General features: G+C 44.0%; 1 protein-coding gene across 1 annotated transcript in view; it reads left to right on the plus strand.

Annotated features, from left to right (window-relative positions):
• The window catches only part of THADA (THADA armadillo repeat containing), a 325,437-nt gene that overhangs the window by 221,379 nt on the left and 84,358 nt on the right, over nt 1-19,700 (plus strand). The window contains 1 exon segment of the mRNA XM_036872571.1: nt 4,535-4,650. Within this exon segment, the coding sequence (XP_036728466.1) occupies nt 4,535-4,650 (116 nt within the window).

Genomic DNA, 19,700 nt, shown 5'->3' on the forward strand with positions numbered 1-19,700 from the left:
GATCCCCAGCTGCCTGAGGGAAGGTCTCTTTCCTGACCCTCAACTCCAGGTCTAGAGCAGCTGCCAAGTCCTGCTTCTTCAGCCTCCAAAACATCTCTCAAATGTACCCTTTCCTCTGCATTCCACTGCTGCCATCGTTTAGATTGGGGAGGAGTGAGGGGGGGTGTCACAGAATCAAATTGTCAGATCTTCTCATTTTTCAGAAGAGTTTAGATATCAGGGTGATTCTGATGTGAAACCTCCCAATTCATAAATGACGATTTCAAAATACTGTGTAGGCCGGATGAAACATCTGCAGCCACTTTTGGACCACGGGCTCTTCTTGGTTTCCAGGCTCCAGTTTCAAACGTCACCTTTTGTCTAGACTGGCAGTAGTCTCACTCACCCTGCCCCTTCTGGTCCAGCCGCCTCACTGCCCCTGGCCTTTTCTTTCCGCATTACAGATCTGATCACATAAGAGCTCTGTCTGAGGAGGTCTTTGCTGTCTCCAGAACAGAATGCACATCCCTCGATGCTGCCTTTGAGATCCTTCTTTGTCTGACTTGACCCCTCTCTCCAGCTGTGTCTCCTGCTACCCTACGCACACCCTGGCTGTGCTCTTGTTACACGCAACTATTTGCTGTCCCCTGAGCAGTCCCAATACTTTTCTTTTACTTAACGGGTTTTTTTAGAACAATTTTGGATTTATAGAAAAAGTGAGTACAAAGAGTTTCCATGTTATTCCTCTCTTCCCCACCCCCCTCCCCAGTTGGCTGTTACTAATAGCATGCATTAGAGTGGTATGTTTGTTACAATTAATGAACCCATATTGACACATTATTATTAACTAAAGTCCATAGTTTACCTTAAGGTTCACTTTTTTTTGTTGTTGGCAATACCAATGTTTTAATACTCTTTAACACTTTTTAATAATTCACTTTCCTCTGCTTGCGTATTCTTTCCCCAGTTCTGGCAAGATTCTTTTCAAGGCCAAATATGAATCTCATATTTGCAAATATGATATTCCTGCAAAGCCGTCTCTGTTTATTTTTGGAATGGGGGCTGGAAGGGAGGGAGGAGACAGAAAAAGAAAGAGAACTAGCATTTTGATCAGGTGCCGAGCGTGTGCCAAGTACCCTACATATATATTCTTTGAAATCTCTCTACAGTCCTGTCAGATAGGTAGATATTATTATGCTCTTTACTGCGAGGAAACCGCGGTGAACAAGTGGCCCAAAGCCCCACAGCTAGGAACTGGGTTTCCACCCAAGTCCTCCTGGCTCCAAAGGCTGTGCTCCCTGCCCCACCCACAGGGCTACATTCTTACTACTGATCCAGCCTCCCTGCTTTCCCCACTGGATTAGGAATCTCCTGGGTTAGGAATCCACTGAAGCGAGGAGTGCACATGATTCAGCTCTGTGTTTCCACTCCTAACATGGGGCTGGCACCAACAGCAGCTCACCAAACCCATGGGCGCATGTCCTAAAGGCAGAGTTAATACAGGAAGGGGCATCAAATATCGACATCAGTTCAGCAAATGCTTGTTGGATTCCTGCTCTGCACTGGACGTGGTGAAGGGTGAGGCCACGCATAAGAGCAAAGTGATGGCGATGCTATCGTGCAGGTTGTAAATCCCGACCAGGCGGCATCTGGGAAATGACTGGTTTTCTGTTTATCCGCAACTAGAATGTAAGCTGCAGGAAAGCAGGGATTCTATGTGTTCTCTGCTGCAGCCCCTAGGACAGTGCCTGGTGATAATAGTTGTTTAATAAATATTTTTGGACTGAATGTTGGAATCCTGTTGCAAATTTGAGACGCCTAAAGTGACACTAAACTTCTCAGAGTTCTCCTGTTCTCAGTTAGTCATCATCCTCGGGTCCGGTAGCTTCAGTTTCTCTGTGTTTGGTTTAGTACAGTCCTGTATTATAGGCTGTTTCCAAATTATCCCAGGCCTGGGCTTGACCATGCTCTTTGCCCAGAAGTTCTTCTGGACCAGAACTTTAGGGAAGGGGGGAAGGAGGAGGAGCTGCCTCACCCCTGCTGTCCTTTCAGAGCTGATGGACAAATGATCCTTCCTGGGAGCTGCCTGGAGCTCCCGGATCTGACCTTGGACTGGAGTTCCAGGGGCCTGGCCTCACTTCTGGACTTCATGCAAAGGATGGCCTCATTTTTCTTGAGAGAATTATACCCAGCACTCTTTTTTTTTTTTGGCCGCCCCGCGGGCCTTGTGGGATCTTAGTTCCCCGACCAGGGATTGAACCTGTGCCCCCTGCAGTGGAAGCGCAGAGTCTCATCCACTGGACTGCCAGGGAAGTCCCATACCCAACACTCTTAATGCCATATGAGGGTAGTCATATTTTCAAATATTTTCATTAATTATCTTGAAGGAAAAAGTTATCTCAAACATAGTAACCTGTTTCAGACATTTGCTTACAAGCCTTTTTTCTCCTCTCCCCTCCCTCTGGCTTCTCTGCTCCCTCTCCTCCCCTGCCCCCTGTTTTTCTTGTCTTCCCTGACCCTGTCTTTCACTTGTATTGCTCTGTCTCTCCTGCGTGCTTATTTCCACCGAGGTTCTTCTAAGCGTACCTCCCCCTCCATTTGTCCCATGTAAACAGATCTCTCTCCGTTCCTGGTGAATGACCAGGATCACAATTGTTGTCTGGTTTGTGCCCAAGGTGACAGATTTGATGGACTTGTAGGCCAATTTTCATAAACCAGAGCTACCAAGCGTTTCAAAAACAGCCTTGTTTTTGCCAAGTAAGGTGAGCAAATATAGGACTAAGTTTAAACATCCATCAGGAGTTATTTTTGAAGTGATTGCTTCTAAATGAGAGGCGTTTGAAAATCTCACAGCTTTCTTTACCAGTAAATTCCAAAGTCATGTATTTTGCTGGTGTCTGCTGATTAATTACAATCCTGTGACACCATGAAAAGCCCTGGTGGTTGGTTTTGTGCAGCTGTGGAGAAAAGTAAAGCAAGGCCCAGTGGCTTTGCCAGCTCTTTCAGGATGCTGGGGATTCGGGCAGAGGGAGGTAGTCTTTTCACTCTGGCACTCATCACATAAGAACAGAAGCCCCGGCCAGACCCATTGCTCCAGACTTCACGACGGGGGCGGTGTGAGTCCCTGTGGAGGGTGCGGTGAAGTAGTGGTGGTTGATTGGTTGCTTCTGAAATAACAGATCAGTTATTAGAGAAAGATTTGCAGTCTCCACATGGGGACTTGTGTGCCTTCTCCTGTACAATTACTTCTATTTAGGAAGAAAAAAATGTTTAATAGCAGTTAAAAAAAATAAAGTAATCAAAATTTCCTTTGACTCTCTAAACCATAGGTGCTCAGCATATAGCAGATCTCTGACCCAGGAAAACCTGCCAGGTCATACCCATTTAGAGTCTGATCTCTGGATCTCTTATCTTGGCCTCTTGGTTTTCCTCATTGCTTCCTTCTGTATTTAACTCTCAAGTCCCTCACTGACAGGAGAGAGAGAAGAAAAAGTTGAATCTTGTTGCTTAGGAAGAATCATGTGCAGCTCTGGTAAAGGATACAGTAGGGAAAGAAAACAAACTGATTATTAAAATAGACTTTCCAAGTTCTTGATGTGTTTATCTGTGCTTGCTTTGCTCCACCCTCCTCCTCCCCTTGATAAGGGCACTGAAGGATTTCTCTGACATGTCTTTTCCCTTGACACTGGCTAAGGTCAGTGGATCCCATTTGCACCCTTGTCCACTTTTGTTCTCTGCTGCAGATTTGTACTTCTCACAAAGGCCTTGTTGATGTCATCACTGAGTGAACCCAAGATACACTTATGTGCGCATGCCAGTGCGCACACACACACACACACACACGGCCTATGGCACGTGCTTGCTGGAATTGTGGCCTTCGTTCTAAATATAGGCAGCTGGAGAGATACAACAGGACTTGTCTTTCTCTGCTTAATTCTGATGTATAATGTCATGCAAGAATAAGAAAGTGGGGTGTGTCCGCAGTGCTCGCTCGGCTCCTGACATCTCAGGGAAGATCTGACAAACCTAAATAGTTTACAGACATCACTGTCTGCTGTTTGCGAAGGCAAGCATCATTGCGGCCTGCTTCTTCATCCAAGCATGTTGTGATAAACCCCAAACCAGATTAGACTCACAGACATTTGATTTTTCCTGTGTAGTAAGATTTTGACTTTAAAAAGTACTTTTTTTTTTCCATATGAGACTGCTAAGATAGAGAAAGATGTTTGCATTTCTTTGCTAAAATCAATATATAGGTTGTTTGTAACTAATAAGCTCTTGGCATCTAATGACTGGTCACAGAGTAATCTTCATTTTTTGGACTTGTGCGAGGAACCCAGAGCACAGGTACAGATGAAAGACGTTGGTTTTTCGCCACTTGCTGTGTCCTCCAAGACCAACATGATTTTTCTGCAGAGAGACCAGAGCCACGTTTTGCAGGTGTCTGTTTTCTTTGAGGGGAATGTTTTGAGGAAACCTAAAAGGGAGGAACTGGACATTTAGGAAAAATATATTTTCACAGCAGGATATTGCTTTTTCTCTTTTTTTGGTTTAGGTTTTTCATTTGTTACAAGCCTTCTCAGACTCCAAATACAGAATGAATACATACTTTCAGCAGGAGCTGGCTGACGTCACTGTTTGTACTAAAGCCAAAGTCTGGCTGGCCAAGAGGTATGTTAAAGCCCCACATGAGCACGGAGTTATCAGGGGTTAGGAATACATTGGAGAAATGCTGTTTCTAGTTGTGGGAGTTTTAAAAGTCACTGGCATGAGTTTTCTAAACTTATTGGAGTATTTATCTTTTTTGAACTTTGGGTTGTGGTAAAGAAAGAAAAATATTTTCTTGACAATTTTTCTAAAACTGCTGTGTGGCTGGGGGGCATGTAATATGGCTTTTTATCTGTCCACCAATCAGCTTGTTTTTATGAATACCTGCTATGTGCCCAGCCCTGTGTTAGATATCCTAACAATGAAAGGCAGTAATTGACTAAATCATGTGGTACAAACTATCAGGTACCATTGCAGCTCAGAGATGAGAGATTGATGTTAGACTTGAGCAGGTGCAGAGGGGCCCAGAGCGGGTGAATAAGAAAAAGACATGCAAGTTGCCTTTTTGGGTAGGTAGTAGAGAAGCTTGAATAAGCAAGGCAAAGGAGAGTGGATACGTATTTTTTTCTTTTTTTCATCCTTGCCATCGTTAGTTTTTTCTGAAACTTAGAACGTTTACCGTGTGAAAGATGGAGCAAAAAGAATTTCTCAATTTCCCTCGAACACACAAGGAGTCCTCTCTGTAACACTCTGTTCAAAATCTGTGTTACTGCAAAGGCCTCCCACCCCCTGCTACATCCTCTGTGATTCCAGGAGAGGGGGGGTCCAGCAGAGGCCCATAGGCTACCACATTCCATGCTGTGGTATATTGCCTTTGATTAATAATTAGTATGTTGGTTGTCTAACATAACAGCCTCTTTTTTATTTTTCAAAAAATGTGCTTTTGTTCACTTTTGTTGGGCTCCCATCTTATATGGCAAGACAAGCAATGGCTAGTGTGAGGCCCACAAATCAGTGTAATTCAACAAAGTCTTGTGAGCGAGCATAGGCTACACGATAGCCGCTGTGTTAGGAGATGTAGGGATGCAAAGATATAGAAGGAATTAGTCCTGGCTTCAAGGAGCTCCCATCCAGGAGGTGAGAAGATGTGTAAATAAATAATTTTCATCGAATATGGTGAGTATGATAACAAATGTATGTAGTAGGTACAGGAGTAGCCCGGGGTTGGGAGGGTGGATGCCTTCAAGAGTTGGGAATTTTGCCAAGTGGCCAGGTCAGGGAGGGGTGTTCCAGGCTCAGGTGATGTCATGGGCAAAGACATAGCAATATGAAATGTCATGGTGAGTGTGGAGAACTAGAAAGAAGTTAGCTCTTCTGAAACCTAAAGTATAAGGTATGTGTAGCAGAGAATGGGGCTGAGGAGATACATGGAGGCCGCATGGTGAAAGGAAAGCAACCCAGTGAAGAATTTCTCAGTGGGTAGAGATGTGAGTCTCCATGTTTGTCTAAACACCTGTATCTTTGGCAAGAGATGTTGATGGGGAAATTCTCTAGTATCTGAAATGTCAGTAAAGTGATGGTTAATGGTGAGCCTCTCATTTTAGTCCGAATTTTGTTTTCTCTCTTTTATTTAGAGAACAAGAGTTCATTGACCATAAACTGCTTCCCCTGGGCCTAGTATCATTTGCCTTCTGTGTGGCTTTTAGACAACTTCCTAAGATGCCTTTTTTGAGAGAACAAGGAATTGTGATCATATTTGTGCTCTCATCTATTTACCAATTAGTAGGCCTGGTCCTCTTATCTATTATTTCTGGGGATCAGGAAGTCAGGGAAACGATCCTATTGAAACCCCTGCTTCCAGCCAGAACTGCCCCAAGACAGAATCTGAATCTCCTGTTCTTAAAGTTCTATAAGGAAGGAATTTCTGCCCCCTTAGTTTGCTACCCCTTGATGGGTCTTACAGAAATTCATCATCTGTTGGCTTCCTGAGTCAATTCCTTCTTGTTGGCTGGGAAGGAGGAGATGGAGTAATAGGCCAGCCATCTGAATGGACCTCCATGTTGTGCAGTTCCCTATGATGGATGACAAAGCTGCCATCAGCCCCCTCTTCAGCTGGAGAAGTCCTCCTGGCCTTCTAATTGCAATTAGAAAATTGCAGTTTTCTAATCAGTCTTTTCATTATTGTCGGCATCTACCCTTCCCCCCGATTCTCTGATTTTCCTCCATGATTTTCCAGCCCTAGAAAACAAAGGCATGAATCACTGAAATTCACTGGGTTTCCACCTTCTTTGCCCAGAGTCCAGGAAAGCCACTTTCATGTTTCCAGTACAGTCAACTCTTTATTATCCAAGTGTGAACTTTACACTTCGTGGGTGGTCTGTGACACCAGGCTTCCTCTTGCTCCCCAGCACACTTTTACCATATTAAGCAGGTTGTGTTCAGAGCCTGGAATAGAGTTTGAAAGGAAAACACATGGCCAGAACACAATGTATCCCAAAGCCACGTGTCAGTTCTTTTGGATCGTCCACATCACCGGCAGGATAACTTTGAGTTTCCTGAATAGGAAGGTATAGAATCAGATATAAGTGATGAAGCCTCAGCCTGTCGCACGCCTGCCCTGCCCTTGAGGTCCTCAGAGAGTGTTGTCCCAGAAGGTGTTTGTCTGCACTGGGAGCCCCATGCTCAGATGAGCCACTTATAGGTCGTAGTGGGCCCTTCTCAAAGCCAACCCCTGACTTAACATTCTCACATTCTTTTCCCCTGAAAAGCATTACAATGCAGAGCATTCCAAATTTGGCTGCTCAAGAGGCTCCTTTATGTCCATAGAAATTTACGAAAGCAAGAGGAATAAATGTTCTTTTGTGCCTACTAAGGATTTTCTGTATCTTTTGAGTATAGCTTGAAATGTCAATGTTATTGCAAAAAAAAAAAAAAAAAAAAAGTCGGTTTAAATTTTAGCACTAACACCTTTTTCCTTCTTCAATTTATGTTGATCATTAGCTTGAGTTTATTCAGTCCAGTGTGTACAAAACCATTAGTGAGGATGTCATTTATTTATTCCCCAAGAAGGGGTTTAAAAAAAAAAGTACATTGGAGCCATTGGATGACCAGTTCCGTTTTTAAAATTTTAACCCCGAAATTGAGGGCATATAAAATAAAGACTTTTGTCATATATTTGTGTTTTGACTTTGCAAGATTAATAGGGATTTATATGAGGTGATTAAGCAATAGCCATGGATTTGTTGGGGAATTTTTGGTGATGAATGGCCAGCTGGCAACATGGCCTAAGTAGGGGACTGGGCCTCTGCTCTTACAGGCCGCTTTTCATTCCAAGATGTCAAAGCCTTTATGGAAATCAGCTCGTTAATCCTTCAAGTCCCTTCCTTCCCCTTTTTCCTCCATCCCTCTCTCCTCAATCCAGTTTACTGTCTCTCTCCTGGTGCAAAGGCAGTTTACCAACTACTGAAGGAAAACTAAGCTGACCCAGGCCAGAAACTGAGTGAGACTAGGGGTCAGCTGCTGGCCTGGCGAGGCTGACTGGGGGCGCCATGGAAGAGGAGGTCAGTGCAGCCCCGCTCGAGGCCCTGTCTGCTGCCCTCGCTATGTACAGATTCCAGCTCTTCTGTCCCAGCTGGATCACAGGCCCCGCCTGAATAGGAAGGACTTTTAAAAAGCCCTGTCAAGTAAGAGAAAGAGGAGAAAAGATTTATTTACTTTGATTGAGAGTTGGAATTACCGTTACTTTGGGCTTAAAATTTTTCAGAAATCAATTCGGTTATCTAGCGTCTCCTTTGGTTATAAAAATAAAAACCTCTGTGTGTGTGTGTGTGTGTGTGTGTGTATGTGTGTGTGTGTCCTTTTAGTAAATGTGGTAAACTTAATGGACTATCAGATTCCATGCAATGGATGATGTGATGACCAGGAAGAAAAATGTGTCCTACTGAATTTTTTTCACATTTTTTTCTTGACTGTCAGTGTAGTTTGTGCTCATCATAGAAAATTAGGGAAAAGAAGAGAATATAAGTCTGCTCTTACCAACATCTAGTGGAACCCACTGTTATTGGTTAACAGTTTCATGTTATTTACTTCATCTTTCTTCCTATGCTTTTTTTAATGTAGTTGAGATTATGCTGTATATATGTAAGTTATAGCTTACTTTTTCCATTTAACAGTATCGTGAAATCATTTGCTCTTATTGAAAACTCTTTATGGTGTAGCTGCTATGGAAAATAGTATGGTGTTTCCTCAGAAAAATTAAAAATAGAATTACCATATGATCTAGCAATTCCACTTCTGGGTATAGACCCAAATTAATTGAAAGCAGAATCTTGAAGAGCTATTTGTACATGTTCTAGTTGCATTATTCACAATAGCCAAAAAGTAGAAGTAACCCAAGTGTCCATTGATGGATGAATGGATAAACAAATGTGGTATATATGGACAATAGAATATTATTAAGCCTTAAAAATGAGGGAAATTCTAACACACAGTACCACATGGATGAACCTTGAGCACATTATGCAAAGTGAAATAAGCTAATGACAGAAAGACAAATGCTATATGATTCCACTTATGTGAGGTTCCTGGGGTAGTCAGATTCAAAGAGTCAGAAAGTAGAATGGTGGTTACCAGGGGCTGGGGGGAAGGGAAATAGTTAGTGTTCAACTAATAGAGTTTTAGTTTTACAGGATGAAAAGAGTTCTGGAAATTGGTGGTACAACCATGTGAATGTGCTTGACACTCCTAAACTGCACACTTAAAATGGTTAAGATGGTAAATTTTATATTATGCATATTTTATCACAATTAAAAAAAATTTTTTAATAACAAACATTAAAAAAAAACTCTTTGTACTCTATCATTCCTCTAAGGTTATTGTCCTGACTTCTTATAATAATTTTTTTTTTTTTTTGCTTTGCTTTCTACTTTTACTATCTACGCATTGCTAAAAGTAAAATGCTTTTTGCCTGGTTTTGTATTAAGAAAAATATCTTTGAAAACATCATTTGTTAAAGGTAGCATATTTTTGTCACCTGAATAATCAGGCATTAAGTTTACCTTACCATTGTTACATTACTGGCCACTCAGTTTATTTCCCATTCATTCAACAAATATTTATTAAGCCCTGCTGTATGCCAGACTATATTAAATATAGCAACTGCTTATTGAAGCCCCCACTTTAGTGTAGGGAGGGCGACAAAACAGAGTCTTGTCAAATAGAATCATAGATCTAGAACTTTAGAACTGGAAGGAATCATAAAGTTTGTTGTAGTCCACTCCCATCCCCATGCATATGGGAAAGTTCAACCCAGAGAGGTCGGGGGATTTGCCTATTTTCACACAGCTGACCAGGGTGTAACAACTACCTGACAACAGCTAACATTTGTGGAGAGCTTAACTCCCTGCTCCTCATCGGGTTCTTTCCACTGGACCACATTGCTTCTGTCTATCCAGTGTTTTTACGTCAGGGCTTTGAATGGTGATAACTGAAGCATTTTCTAGAACAGTGCTTCTCAGACCTGCTGATGAATCACCTGGGGGGCCCCTTAAAATGAAGACTTTCCTTCAGTATGTCTGGGGTGGAGCCTGAGATCCTGCTTTTCTGACAAGCTTCAAGGTGATTCCGATGCTGCTGGTTCTGAGACAGTATTTGAGGGCCAAGGGTCAGCGAGTCGGCCCCTGTGAGTACCCAGCTCCACCCCGCCCTTTGAAATACTCCCACATTCACACCCTCATTCTCAGGGCTTGTGTCTGGAGCTTGGAGCCACGGGAGAGGGTGAGGCTCCTGAAAGGGTCAGCCCAGAATTCTTTCTCCATCCACCTGGGATGACCTGCACCAAGGGGAACCGCATGGCCCCAGTGCTCTCTATGGAAAGTCCACACTCCCTTGTCCGGGCAGCCATCCCAGTGGACTCAGTGCCTGGGGTAGGACCCAGGCTTTGCTGGCATGCAGTGAATATTTATCATTTTGAAAAATAACAGTCTGATATTCTGGTGAGAAAAACAGGCTCTCAAGAATACAAGAACAGGTCCCAAGGTTACTAGGAAATCAACCTTGGGAAGTAAATTTTTGAATAAAACAGTGCTGATGGAGGGAAGAGATGATGGAGGGAGCTTATGTTTGTTGAAGACCTCCTCTTTGTGCTGGACCTAATGATTTGTTACCCCAAGTTAATTCTTATTTGCAAAAAGTATTAGCTGTATGATCCATCCACTTCCCTATACAGCTTCCCCATCAGTGCTGCTGACACCCCCTTGTCACTCCTCCATGTGCTCCTCCATCTCCCTAGTACTTCCTTCCCTGTCCACCCCGTTAGCCATACTCTCATGTGCTCTCCCCATTTTCTCTACTTCTTACTGGTCCCCACTGAGCTGAGGTGGTGTGAACCTGGAAGGCCTGTTATTTAAATACATAAGGAAAATATGATTATAGAGACAAAGCTAGGGCTGGCTTTTGTGTGGCAATCCCAGTTCTGCCACAGGGGGTTCTGTGGCTAGCTGCAGAAGTCCTGGTTTAGGGTTCTGTTTTGCTTTACAGCTGAAGACAGCAGTTATTTTCTAACCACCAGATTTATTCACACGAGAGACTACACTTCCCAGGCAGAAATCCTGGGATTTAGGTCTGATTCCATTTTCCCACTGTCCCTTAGCCCTTCCCAAATCCCTCGTGCCTTCTGGACCAGTCCTCTCCCCAGGCAAGAGGTCCTTCTTTCACAACTGCTCCGAGGGGCCCCAGCCCTTTGCCACAGCTGCAGGTTGCGTTTCATTCCCATGCTGCTGAAATGAATCCAGTTGAGATGGGTTGTTAAAATATTCAGATGATCATGTGGCATTTTAAGGCTATCATTTGTGGTCCCTGCCAAAACTTTAAGGGAAGCAAGCCTTAACAGGGATGGTTACTTACATAGCAAGTTTCCAGGCACTGCTGGGGGTTGGGTTTGCTTTTGGTTTGTTTCTTCTAAGCTCTTTTTTTTTTTTTTTCAAAATAAAAGTTTCCCCAGTACTCCCCTGCCCCCTTTTTAATTGCTTCTCTTTCAACCCCCAGATTTTACTGGGGAGGGAGATTCTCATCAGGACCCCTCTTTAATCCCCCAGCTCAGCCTATTCAAAGTCTCTTTGAGCCTCACACATATTTGAATGATGAGAGAAATGAAGTTGGTGTATTTTAGACCCAAGCTTGTTGACATTTGTTCACTTCCCTTTCAGACTTCTCAGGAATGTTCAAGGTCATGATATCTCGGGATGAGATCCTGTTTGTATTTTTAAAAACAGAGAGAGACATTAAGTTAGCACATTTCAACCCAAAGCAATGGACAAGGTGCCAAACATTTTCTTCATTAGATATTCCTTTTTAAAAATATGTCACGTCTTAAAAGAATAAGCTGTTTAAGAAGTGAAGCTTGAGAATATAGGATATACTTCTTGTTGACAGACTAAGCTTATGGAAACTAGTCAGGTAAAAGCAGTCAGAAATGATCAGTATATTAAACTGTGCCTTTGACTAAGTTACCCAAGATCAAAGCTTCTTCATATTGCAGTGAGAAATAAAGATAGTTTGTTTACGCAACTGCACATCAAGAATTCAACCCCCAACTTTCTACTTTTAAATATAGAAATCTGCAGACCTAACCTAGAGGTAGTAATTAGTTTGATAAAGGGCTCAGAAATATCTGTCTTGCTCCACTTGTAGCTGTTGGCTTCCTGGGGTATTGTTGTTGGAAGATTTGGGCAGTGTTGTCATTGCCCGGCTTGCAAGGGATGCAGGCTTTAAATGGCCTCAACACATTTTCACAGTATTATGTAAAACTCTAATATAGTGGGTTATTTTTTTTTTTTTCCTTAGCATGTGACATGCTTCATCTTTTGGGTAAATCAACACCCTGGTTACCTTCACTGAGCCATTCCCAATGAATCCAAGCCAATTCAGATTCACAAACAGTACAAAGCAGTGTCATAGGCACAGTGGGGAATATAGAGATGAATGATATTGTCCCTATTTCAAAAACCAAGTGAATAAGACAGGTGTGGATTTAAGTAACTGTAAACAAGTAAGAATTTAGTAAATGCTGGAATGAGGTCAGACTGTATCACAGGAGCCAGCTAGTGGGGGTTGGAATGTCAAGGATATCTTGGAGAAGGGAGAAGTCTTTAAAGACTAGGTGAGATTTAATTGTTAGATAAGGTTAATTTTCATAGATTGGAGAATGAGTGAAGTTATACTGGTATAGAGCCTATGTTGCTAAGTAAGTTGTGAAGGTCTCATTGCCCAAGTACAAAGGAAGGAATCTTAGTACAGTGCTCAGCATCGTGGGGACCACCTAGGCATATATAATTAAGTCTCTATTATTGTCAGAGTTTAGCTATGATCCAGTCTGGTTGAAAAGAGCTTATCCATGTGAAACAACCAACAATGACATTCACATAGAATTCTAACTCTGTAGTACATATGATAATTATAAGAATTCAAAAAAGAATGTGGACTGGGATAGCCAGGGAAGGCTTTCTAGGGGAGTTAGGTATTTGAGCAGGGTCTTAGAGCATGGGTGTGATTTGGAAACGCCAAAAGTGGTGGGAAAAGAGCATATCAAGATGGTGGACAGCATGTACAGTGGCACACTGTTGGAGAAGGCATTTGCATGTGGGCCAGTGGGGGATTAGAGCTGAAGAAGACATGGTGTGTTTGGAGAGCAGTGCAAGATTTGATAAGAGACCAGTTGTGGCAGGCCTTAAATGTCAGCCAGAGGAATTTGGATCTGATCCAAGAGTTAAGAGGAAGTCAGTAAGCTCAGGCTTACACTGGTAAATAGGCTGCTGTCTCCATGCTCATGAGATACACTGAGGGGTGTGTTAAATCTTTCCAGACTCTCTCAGTGATCGACAAAATCTCCAGCCCCTCCAGGAGGTTAACAAAAGCTCCCTAGTAGCAGTCCACCAGCTCTGTCTGGCACTTGGAAGCCCCTGTTGCCTGCCTGGGCAGCTAGTGATGGGAATAGAGATGCTGCTTGTGTGCATTGTAGACTTCATGGCTATTGTCTGTTCAACATTGCTAAGAAGACCGTAGAACCACAGCGTTTATAGCAGGAAAGGGAATTTAGAGATCATCTAATCCAGTGGAATCCTTTCTTCAAACAGAAGCTTAAGTGGAAGTTCAAGATGTTCAAGATAATAGAGATGGCAGATACGTTACAAGTTGAGATGGGGGCCTGGAGGCCCACCCACATAGCTTCTCAGCCTTTGGGAGCCCCAAAAGGGACTCCAAAGAGCACCCTGACTCCCTATTTCAAAACAGGGATCTAATCCAAACCACTACCTGTAGATAGGAAAATAGACACAAGGGGGCAAGTGACTTCTTCCTACTTGACAGATGTGTCTGGCTCCGAAGATAGCCCAAATTAGGGATGTGTTCAATAAATAGCAAATTTGTTTTCTGCCTCTTGATTCTCTTGCTTCCTCTGCTGCAGCCTGATCATCCTCATAGAAAACACCACAACCCCAGGCCCTTGAGCTGTCCAAGGCCCTCTCTCAGGAGCTGCCCTCCTTGGATAGGGCACCATGCACTAGACCTTATTGCCATCAAAACTTTGCTATTCTAGATCCCCTTTCCTCAGAAAGCCACTCTCAGCTGGCTGACTGCCACTTGATATGACCAACAAATCATGCTCACATGTTACCAAGTGCTAATGTGTAAATAAGTTAATTCTTCTGGGTAATACAACTGTTTTTCAGTAGTGATCTTCTGGAGGCAGTGCCTTAAGTCAGTAACTTGGGGGCAGGCTTTCAGGCAGCACACAAACCTGGCGGGAGCACTTCTTGAGGCCTCACTTGGCTTCCTGCTTCTCTGTCCTCATACTGAGCTGACTTAGCCTTGGTGCGTTTGTCCTATGTGGCCAGCTTTGGGCTGACCCTAGGAAGGCTTGTGGGGCACGTGGGCAGGTCTCACGTGAATGGGCCAAGGGAGCGGATTTGAGAGAGACCCTCCGAAGCCTCATTGTCGTCCTTCCCCTCAGCTGCCAGGGATGCCCAGGCTTCCTCAGCGACTGGACTGGCCTGCAGGCCTCTGGATATAGCTTCCCACGCACGTTCAGGAGCTTATTCCCCCTTGAGCCGGAAGGGACCCTCACCAGCCCAAAGGCCCTGTGTTCCTGGGTGACCACAGGGAGGGTCACTTGGAGAGGCACTGGGTGAGTGGAAAAACCTCTAGCTGTGAACGCACCTCCCTGAGGTTGAGGGAGGCAGGGTACACTCAGGGGTAGTAGGTCTGGGTTCTGACACCTGCTCAACTACTAACCAGTGGTGTGTGGCCTCGAACTTCTTTGGGCTTCAGTTTTTATCTGTAAAGTTGGAAGCTCCAAAATGTGAAATAGGTGAGGGTGAGGAAGGACATGGTGAGTAATGGGTATGCAGGTACAAAAGAGCTCAGCAAATATAGGGAATATTTATTGTCAGATAATGAAGTCTTTGTCTGCATCATCGGCCATGTTGAAACAGCTGTGCTCAGGGCCTTGCTCTTCACGACACTGGTGACCAGGACACAGCACCAGAGTGCGTGGCTGCAAACCGAAATACCCTAACTGTTTGGCACAGGGTCTCACTTTTCATCTGATTGTGTGTGGGACACACGGGTACAATTTGTCTAGAAAACCTTGGTTCTATTCTTGGGTTTTGCCCCGATCTTGGATAGGTCACTTGAGCTATATGAGCTACTTTGTTGATTTATAAAAATGGGAATAATAATGCCTATTTTTCTTCTCTCTTAAGAATCTTTTAAAGATAAAATATTTTTCGAAGATAAATCTTTTAATAAAATGCCGTTGATATTCTTATTATTGCCAAGGCTAATTTCCAAGTGTGTGCTTTGCCAAGTTCACATTAGCAGAGTCCTGACTGTACTGTTAGAAATTCTCACCTGTGATCTACGTGCAGACTTCTCACGCAGCTTCTAGAAGTGTTCGTTCACCTCACTTAATATATCCTTTTTTAATAATTCTAGGGAGAAAGTAAGGTTGGAAAGAAAGGGGACTTCTGTTAGCATTTTATATAATAACCGAAGCTATATATCCTCCAAGCCCCAAACTGTACAATAAAAGTTTTCTTGGATAATACTTTTCTCCCATAATTCCTAGCACATTGCTTATTAAGTTATTAACCAGCAGTTTCTCTGGCAGCATATTAAACTTTACTTTTAAACAAGTCACAGAAGGGGGGAAACATGCATCTCTCATAAAAGGAATAAAAAACATACACCCTCTAAAACGGTTTCTTCAGGCTTTGAACAAATCCCAAGCCCCACACAAGGTCTCTTTTTCCTCATTCTGTACACATAACTTGAGTGTTAGTACATTAATGAGAAAAAGATGCCTAATAGAAAGATGGAAAAATATCAGGGCCTCTGGGGGTGTGGGAGGCTCCCTGGGGGTCCTCTGAAAAGGCAGGTGAGCTTACATGGAGGGAAAGGCAAAGCCTTGGCATTGAGCTTGTGGGGTTCCTCTTGAGCAGCGGCACTCCCAGGGAAGCAGAGGTGGCTGTGGCTTCGACCTTGACCTAAGAAGTGCCCCAGGGCCTCGTGCAGACTGCCTGGGCCTTTGCGGAGTGCCGACCCAGAACCTTGGTAAAGTGGTTATGGCCCTCTGTTTTCACAGATTCCATCCCCCAGGGACAAAAGCAGCCTTTCCAGGGGCGGCCCCATGTGCTCTGTAGCACATGGTGGGACATTTGGTCCCTTTCTGGACAGACTCACAGCTCATGGTCTCTTGCTCTGTGCATGACGACTTGGTAAGAATTCCTTACGAATTGGTCAACCACCAGAGCAGGGCACGAAGATGGCTTCACTTTAAAAGGAAGATCCAAGTAGGAGGGCTCTGGGGCAGCTTATACATGTGGGTGTGAGTATAAACACTTGCAAAGCTCCAGACCAAGAATGGCTGGATGGAAGTTGGAACATAACCATAAAAAAGCAGCTCTGCCGTCACCCGCCTCCCCTCCCCCAGGGGAGGGCAAGGTAAACGAGCAGTCCCGGGTAGCCAGTCAGGGCCTGCGTGCTGCTGCCAGCTGGCCCCTCATGCAGATCTGAATTCTGGATGTTACAGCGGGGGAAAATAACTTGTTTAAAAATATATACTCTGCAATTCATGACCGTTTGGCATCTTGGTTTAAACAAATCCCTTATTGTTTCTCCAGGAATGCCGTATGATGGTTGCTTGGCTGGGGGCTGTGGTGAAAATGGAAGTCAGAAGGGAGAGAGGGGTTCTTTTTATTGAATTTACACTTCCACATTTATATGACTTAATGTAGCCTGCATCAGAGAAGTACCTCCTGCCTCCTAACCACAGCGGCTCTTCCTTTTAAAACCAAATGTAGGGAGAGGCGGCGTCTGGTCTGCAGACGGCTACCCTCGTCGCAGAGTCTCAAACTGCCGAGGATTGCAAAGATGGCCAGCGGGATCTCTGGGAGACCAGAGGAAGGTCAAAAAAATATCCCATCAGGTCAGCCATTCAGATTGTCCTCAGAGGCTGTTCTGTAATGGCTAGTCAGGGAAGGTTTCCTAGAGGACAGGCTTTGAAGTGAGTTTTAAATACAGGACACGGTGTGGCTGGACACGTGTCCAGTGGGGGACCGTGGCAGGGTGTGGGAACATGTTAGAGACTATTTTCCTCCTCCCTCTTCTACTACTTTTCCGCTCTCTCTACTCTTCTCTTCTCCCCCAACCCCCGGCCCCACTTCTCACCTGCCTTTTCACCTACTTTCCCTCTCTTTTTTCTGGTTTTCTTCTTTCCAGCCTATTTCAGGCCCGGTGGTGGTCCCCGGGATATTGCTTCATTAACTCCACTGCTGGCTCCACGGTGAGAGGCTGCTCGTGCTTTGTACTCACTGCGGTGGAGACCAGAAGTGACCTGTGTAGGAGTGAGCCCACGTAGGAGCCCAGATTAGAGGAGGAGCCCACAATAGGCTGTGATGGGGCCCTGCCAGGACTCACGACCCCGAGTCATTCTAAGCCATCAAGCTGGCCAGCTGCACCTATTTGATTTTCTGGTCTTCATTCTTCCCGGCATGTGGCAAGCACGTTCCCAGCTTTGTATCTTTGCTCCAGTGAACTCTCCTGCCTGGAATTCCTTCTTTCCATTCACTAGCCAAATCCTTCCATGTCTCCAGACCCCTCCTCCATGACATTCTCTAAAACTTTTTTTGTGTGTGTTTTGTTTTTCTCCACATACCCCCACCACCACCACACACACACACGCACACACATGCACACACGCACGTGCGTGCAACCATAAGCTCTTCAAGGCCAGAACCTTATCCCCTCCCTCCATTTCTGTTCCAAGTAGGATATCCCCCATGGTGCTTAGTAAAGGTTTCTAGATTAATAAAGTTAAGCCATAAGTCTAATCAGGATTCTGCGGGAGTAATTCCCTGGAGACTGGAGTGACCTTAGACCCTGACTCTGTTGAAGTCCAGATATGGTCTCGGGACTTAGAGACCTTAACAAACGCTAGCAGCCTAAAGCCAGAACAGCTGTTTTCAGCCCACTGAGTATGGCAGTGAATTCTTCTGGAAGAGTTTTGTATGTCCAAAGTGAACTGTTTCTTCCAGGAAACCCACCAAGGCTTCATGCTAATGAGCAGGGATCCCAGCCTTCCAGCATGGCTTGGATCGATGGGGTCCCACTACGGTTCAACACTTTGGAGCTTTTGGAGCTCTTAAAGGTCACTCCTCAGCACTCCCATTTGGGGCATGTCACCCATCTGCTGTCGTTTCCTGCTGTCCCTCCCCTTCCACATCCCCTTTGCACTTCTTGTTATTCTTCAAACATGTCACATGCTGTCATCTTTGGACATGGTGCTTCCTCTGCTGGGGTCATTCTGTCCACAGTCTGTCTCCCAGACTCCTCCTCATCCTCCAGCTTTGCCAAGGCACTTCTGGACTCACCTAGGCATTTCCCCCTTCCCCATCCTTAATTTTCACTCTGTTAACCCCTCCTTTGGGCACCCATCATACCATATGATTGGTTGTGTGTTTCTGTCACTAAACTAGTGGCTTTCAAGGTTTTCTGACAGCCATTCACAACAAGAAATACATTTTACAGATGACTTTGTACTGTGTGTGTGTGTGTGTATATACACATATATATACATATATACACACATACACCTATGAAATCTTGTATAGTTTGATATTTTACTGTCTATGTAACATATGAACAGTCTGCAAAAAAAAAAATGCAACAGACAGGGAATTTACTCAAGATTTATTAGAGTATTTAATTTTGGGAATGTTAGCGTTCAACATATCCACCATCATTTTGGATATCAAGCATACCCCACTGATACCATTCAGTATAATAGAGAGTGACTTATAACCTGGAAAAGAAAAAGAAAAGAGTTAGGCTAAATCAATCAATATTTTTACTTAAAATTATTACATTTTGTAAATTATTTATGTCATATCAAAGATAATTTATTAAAAATTCTTTCTGGGCAAGGATTTTATAGAAATCCTGTGTATAACAAACAACTTAAGGGAATGATGCTTACCCTTACTACTTTGGTGTACTGGGATTATATTTTCCTCATCTCTCCCTCCTTCCCTTCCCTAGCTAGCTCTCTCCTTCCTCCTCCATCTCCCCCCCTTCCTCTTCCTTCGTTTCTTTCTCTTATGCTGGTCACCACCTACTAGTTTATTTCATAACTGACAAACTGGGTCATAACCTACAGTTTGAAAAACACTATTCAGGACTCTAAGTTCCTTGAGGGCAGTGACTGTCACTGAATCATTTCATCTTCATATTTCCATACCCTGACACTATTCCTGGCTCTCAGTTTCCTCTTAGTAAATGTTTTCTGAATGAATGGGCTGCAGTTAAAAAGCTCTGCAGCCACTGGGATTCCGGAAGGGACTGGAGAAGTGAATAATTTATCACAGACTTCCCAAGAGCTCCTGCTGTCCTCTAGACACTAGGACCATTGTGGATGAGTCTGGGAAGCCTTCCTGTCTCTGCCCTGCCTTCTGCCTCTCCCAACTTCCAGGAGAGAGGGCAGGAGGTTTAATGAAGTTCAGAGATCAGGTTCTCAGGTGGGTGTTTGTCAAGGGACAAATGATAAAAAGAGTGGAAGAAAGAATTTTAACAAGCCCTTCATTTCATTTTATATATGTAAACTTAGTCCTCGTAGTACCTGA

The sequence above is a fragment of the Balaenoptera musculus genome, chromosome 13 (genome assembly GCF_009873245.2).
Source record: "Balaenoptera musculus isolate JJ_BM4_2016_0621 chromosome 13, mBalMus1.pri.v3, whole genome shotgun sequence".
NCBI lineage: Eukaryota > Metazoa > Chordata > Mammalia > Artiodactyla > Balaenopteridae > Balaenoptera > Balaenoptera musculus.